Here is a 6,211-nt window from a genome sequence, read left to right on the forward strand (position 1 = left end):
TATTGGAAAGAATAATTAAGATGGACAAAATAAGATTTGTTTTTATCTTTCCATTACCGGGGCCTTTTAATCTTTGGATAGATGGTTCTTTTATGGACTAGAGAGAACCGTTTAAGGAAAAGAAAATGAACCCATCACGGAACCAGATTAAACCATTTATGGGATTAATGAAGAGCTCCTTATTGTAAAAATACTTTGGAAAAAAGGTTCTACGTAAAAAAGTTATGGGCATATAATAAAGGACCTCGGTTGATTACCACTATTTTCTAAGCGTGTTAAATATATCATTGCGTGTTTTCTAAATCGCTTACTTAAAAGTAAAAAATGATGTTATTCGGAAAAACTATGTTTAGCAATCAATCAATTTTACATCATTAATGTTAATGATGTGTTTATTTGAACTAGGGCTCGTTGGCTTACGTTCCTCAACAAGCTTGGATCCAAAACACGACTCTCAAAAACAACGTCATCTTCTATCAAGCAATGGAGAGCCAAGTACGAAAGGATCATAGAAGCCTGCGCTTTGGACGAGGACATTGACATCTTACCAGCCTATGATGACACAGAAATTGGGGAGAAGGTAAGTGATATTGCATGAACGAATTTATGCAAGCGGATATCTGTGACAGTGTAAAAAAACGTCCGTGGTCAATGCTGTCACTAGTTTTATAAACAAAGGGTGTGACTCAAGGCTATGAAACATTTACGAAATATCTAGCGTACCCAGAAGAGAACAGGTGAGAGGGTCCCCTTTGTAGCCTCCGCAATCACATTCATTGTTTCCCTTTTTAATCCGAGCCTTACAAAACTCAGGGACTTGTTTTACCTAATTTGTGGGTGTACAACTTGCAAGAAATTTCCATTTTTTATCTGTTTCGTATTGGTTAAACTTAAATGCCAAAGTGAATACAAATTCCCCCAATAAGCTCATAAAAAGGTGTCTACATTGTTTAACGCCGTTTGGGATAAAAAGATAACCGCACCAATACACCACTGTCGTGTAGAAATAATTTCTCTACTGATTAAATAAAAAAAAAATTTTAGCGAAAATTTCTTAAGTACTTCAAAGGAATGTTACCACACATTAAAGGTAGAATTGTTCGCTTATTTATTCATGAAACTGCAGCGAAATAAGCTTCTTTAATACTTTTACGTGGTGAGTCCGGGCATTTAGTGCGCACCTTGTTTGTATTATTCTTCCCAATCCAGATTTGTTTGTAAATTGTGCCATATAAAAACAAAATTATAGACCACAAATATAACACGCACAGACGGCTGGCTTATCCGAATTTTCACATATAGCAAAATGTATATGAGGGCTTCCTATGTTATAGAAGCTATAGAAAATTTGGAATTTTTTGCCAAATAATAAGTTACTCACTACACCTACTAAATATCTCTGATAGCTAATGGATCCTTTAGAGACCAACTTAAATTAAACGTAAGGTGTTACATAAACATTGATATCAAAATTTCAAAAGTTATTTAGTAGCTTGAAAAAGTGCCAATATTAATAAGCGTTTGGTTTTAAGAAATATTAACACAATATTACATTAATGATGTTAAAACATCAAGTGCAGAAATTTTTTTGTTACAAGGCTATTCATTTTGAGGAGACCAGTCTCCGAAGTATTAACTACTTTAACAAATAGTTTTATTTTAATTTCCGAATTTTCCCTTCCGACGGCAGCATGCGCTAAAGCATCTAACCAATGAAAAATGTACACAAGAAAATGCACGACTTTTGACGTGTTGGGCTCTCCTTGAGTGGGGTGCTGTGTTTGTTGCTCCTAGCTGCTGTTGTCGCTTGTTCAGCGTGTAGAAGTGCAAACAACCAAGTTTACGCGATTGTACTCATGAAAACAATGCTCCTCTTTCATCGATTCTTTAAAATACAGGGTGTTTCAAATTGCGTGATTGGGAAATTTTTCTCTAACACCATTTACTAAAGAAATCTCAAATTTTTAGGAATTACTTTTGTGAAGCCTGGAAATTGTCGGCTTATGTATAAACCATGTACGAGAGTTTAACTACAAAATACTCTTTATTAATAATAAATATATATACATATTTACCAAAGATTACAAAGCATGGCAAGCAACTACAAATATCTCTAGAAGAGAGAAGAGAAAAGATTTGACTGGTTAGGTCGCACTCCGTAACCAAGAGAGTTAGTCCATTGTCCCGACGTCCCTTATATAGCGGGCTCCTCGGATGACGCTACCGGTCTCCAAAATAATTGGCTGGAGGAGAAAGCCCGCCAAGAAAACTTTGCGGACTCACTGTGGTGCAATAGTAAGCGTCACCGGTAGCTCTACCCCACTCTTAACCCTTCGGGTCAGAGTTCGCCACTTTCGGAGAATTCCGAAGGTTGACGACGCGAGCGAAGGATACTTTCCCCACATTACACTCATGGAAGAAATGGGGAGTGGGGAGTCCCACTACACGAAGCATCTGCTGCTTGAGCCACCGGGCGGCACTAAAATAGGTCATCAGGCCAACGTCCATCGGTGCCACCCAAGTAGCCACGGTCCTCGACATCCGTTGAGGGGGCGTATGCCTCACCTCAATGGACGCGGGTGATGCTGTAACGGAGTGGGCGGCCTGCCCCCTTGATCCTTTGGCGATATGCCTTAAGGGGCCTCCTAAGGCCGTCTGCCTTGCAGTTTGGGCTTGTTGCCCTCCTCTCGACAGGGTGGTCTGCCCCGGTGTTCCTTGGGCCGTCTGCTCATTCTGGCATCCCCGGGTAGCAAAGGCCTCTGGTGGTGTCGGCTGCTCCCCGTACCGCCTGGTGAGATCGGGATCGACCTCCCCGATACTGGTTACAATTGTTAAAAGATGGCGTGAATGTGCAACAGTCTTCAGTCAAAATTACGTATAATTCAAGGTATCTCAAGTTCTACGCAATAAGTTAGCCCCCACCCAAAAAGTGTTACTAGGCGTTTGCTTTTGAACGGAGATTGTAGTGATGCTTAGGGGGGTCTACAGCCCTCTCACCCCTTCTACGTCGTCTCTTCCTCTTGGGACGAGAGAGGGTTCCCTTCTTCTCGTCCTCCGTTTCCGCCCCCCTACCGGTTTCGTCACACGGAGGGTCATCTCCTTGCCACGGCTGGGACACGTCTGTTACTCAGATGAAATCACCGGAGTTCGGGTTCCCAAGTCGATATTTCAAAGGAGGGGTCCTTTCTTACACTACAAACGGCCCCTCAAACTTATCTCCCAACGAAAGCGTGATAGCACGACTCGCGTCGGAAAGAAGATGAGTTTTGCGCAATACGAGGTCTCCACGTTTGTAGAAAACGGCTCGATGACGCTTGTCATAGTGCAGTTTTTGCGTGAGCTTCGAATCCTGTAAATTCAAGCGTGCATGGTCGATTGCATCATGCAGCCTAATTTTCAGTTTCTCAGCGTACATGCTTGCGCTTCAATTACCGGAAGTATTTCCTGGTATCAACTCGAAATCCAGGGGTGCGCGAAGCTCTCGGCCCAAGTTCAAAGCGGTGGGCGAATACCCGGTCGCTTTGCTCTCGCCTGAACGCAAAGCAAAGCCTAATTGTGGGAGACGGGCGTCCAAATCCTTATATCGTTCGACATAAGAACTTATCATTGGCTTAATAGTTCTATTCATCCGCTCAATCAGATTTGCCTGAGCGTGATAAGAGGCCGTCGTCTAAGGGCGTATGCCGAAATCCGAACAGGCCCTTTTGAACTTTTTACTAGAAAATAGGGATGCATTATCAGTTATAACCTGTCGTGGGAATCCGATCAAATGGTCCTATCTCCACCTCCGACTTCGGTCAGGTTTGGGCTGGATACTGAACTTCGGTTCAGGCTAACGGAGAGGGTCCGGGCAAACTGGTCGCCTCGGCGGATTGGGTAGCCTGCTGTGGGGCGGCGAGCCTCCGTATGAGGGCATGGCGGACCCATCTCCCGGCCTTTTGGACTCCCACCGGGATATCCGGTGCCAGCTGTGCCAGGTTATGCGGGCTGCTGTGTGCTCGTCGTTCCCCTTTAGGAGCTCTCTCCAAAGGGTTTGACTCTTTACCTTCATAGGTAGGGTGTCGGCTGGAGTTGTTATCCACTCTTAATCCCACTGCTGTGTGCGAAGTGGGGTTTGGTCCACCCGTTGCTGCACCTTCTGCTGGGTTGAGTGGCTTACGTCAAAGGTGCAACCTTCAGTAGTAGGGTTCTGCTACCCATGCTGGATTTGTCACCTGTCCGGGCTTGGGGACGCTGGCGTAGGGCACTATGATGATAGGCCTCCGGTGGTATGGTCTCTGTTACTAGGTACACCGGGCTATAAATTCTGACAAACTGTCGTGGGAATCCAAATCGACAGAAAACTTCATACAGTTTCTCCCATATTTTCTCAGTAGTCGCTTTCTGAAGCGGGTAGAGTTCTGGCCACTTTGTAAAATGATCTATTATGACTAGTAGCTACTGATTTCCTTTGGCGTTTCGAGTGTAGGGACACATTAAATCAGCTGCACACCCCGCAACCCCTCACATACTTGATAACGTCCCGCTTCATCCTATCCACGTGACACGGATTTTTAAACGTTTAAACGTCTTGTAAACCCCCTGGTGGCCGGCAAGCGCATCGTCATGAAAATACTTAATGAATGGTACTTTAAGTCTCTTAGGTACCACCACTCTCCAATCATTTTCAAGCCCGTCTTCATCCCTATTAGCGAAGTACCTAAACAATAGGCCATTTTTGTCCATTATATTCTGATCTAGTACTGTCCTGGCTTCCAATGCCGTATTCGTACTCCCAGAGCTTCTAACCCGCTCTTACTCAGCGATAATCCTCGCTAACCCTAGATCAGAAACTTGCGAACTTATGATAGCTTTCCCGTCGAAAGGAATCCCCCACTCCTTGGAAGAGTTTTCTCCCTCCGCTGAGTCAGAAAAGTTTTCCTCTGAAACCGCCAACGTCACCACCGCTTCTCCCTGACCATTTTCGGAATCGAGAGGGGCCCTGGATAAAACATCCGCTACAACGTTCAATTTCCCTTGGCGGTATCGCACCTCGAAATTATACGGCTGTAGCTCCAAGGCCCCGCAGGAAAGTCTGCCCACCGGCTCCTTAAGGTGTCGTAACCACTTCAACGCTTGGTGATCGGTTTCGATCACAAAGTCCGTACCCTCGACGTACATTCGGAATTTCTTCAGGGCGTTTACTACCGCAAGACATTCCAATTCCGTCGTCGAGTAGTTGCGCTCCACCAATACGAGTCCCCGGTTTACAAAGGCTATAGGGGTCATCCCTTTCCCGCCTTCCTGCTCTAACACAGCGCCTAAGTCCTTTAAATTCGCATTGCATTTAATGAGAAAACTCCCATTTAAATCCGGGAGCGCCAACTCCGCCGTGTTTTTAACCTACCCACTTAGTTCCCGCAAAGCATTGGGATGGGTATCCTCCTAATGCCATTTTGCATCTATTTCAGCAAATCATACAACGGCCTGGCAGTTCTCGCCATATTCGGGATGAACTGCCGATAATACCCGATCATTTCGAGGACTCTCTGCAACTCCGTTACATTCTTGGGCTGAGGGAATTCCTCTACAGATCTAAATTTATCCGGATTTAGCTTGTAGTACTCCGGTCCGACCTTATAGCCCAGAAGCTTCACGTCATCAGCGCAGTGTTGCAACTGGTCCGGGTTAACTGTTAATCCCGCTTCGGCTATATTCTCTAGGACCTTTCGAATGTGAATCAAATGATCCTAAAACGTTTCGGAATATACGACGAAATCGTCGTAAAATCCCGAAACAAAATTATATATGTAAAAAGCTAAAACGGTATCCACCAGACGCATGAACGTGCTCGGTGCGTTTTTCATTCCAAAAGACATCTTTTTGAATTGAAAAAGCCCCCGATGACAGACGAAGGCGGTCTTCGGTCTGTCACACTCCCTAACATTGACAGGATAAAAGCCTTTTGAAAGGTGAAAAGTGGTGAAATACTTCGCGTTTCCCAAATACGCCAAAATATTTGGGATCAAAGCCACGGGGTAACAGTCAGACTCCGTTACCCCGTTCATTCCCTTAAAGTTAATGCAAAGCCATTTGGTACCATCCAACTTGCTCGCTAGTACAATAGGCGCAACCCAAGGCGTGACACTGGGTTCTATCAAATCTAGATCCAACAACTCATCAAACGCCTTGTCAATCTCCTCTCGCTTTATTTTACTAGCTGGATGGGGGT

General features: G+C 44.7%; 1 protein-coding gene across 1 annotated transcript in view; it reads left to right on the plus strand.

Moving 5' to 3' along the window:
- Window positions 1-6,211, plus strand: part of LOC149928548 (ATP-binding cassette sub-family C member 3-like) — a 35,294-nt gene that overhangs the window by 25,765 nt on the left and 3,318 nt on the right. Inside the window, exon 11 of the mRNA XM_090157913.1 lies at window positions 406-580. Within this exon, the coding sequence (XP_090014039.1) occupies window positions 406-540 (135 nt within the window). The 3' untranslated portion in view covers window positions 541-580. The remainder of the gene's footprint in view (window positions 1-405; window positions 581-6,211) is intronic.

The sequence above is a fragment of the Leiobunum rupestre genome, chromosome 9 (assembly GCF_980474605.1).
Source record: "Leiobunum rupestre chromosome 9, qqLeiRupe1.1.hap1, whole genome shotgun sequence".
NCBI lineage: Eukaryota > Metazoa > Arthropoda > Arachnida > Opiliones > Sclerosomatidae > Leiobunum > Leiobunum rupestre.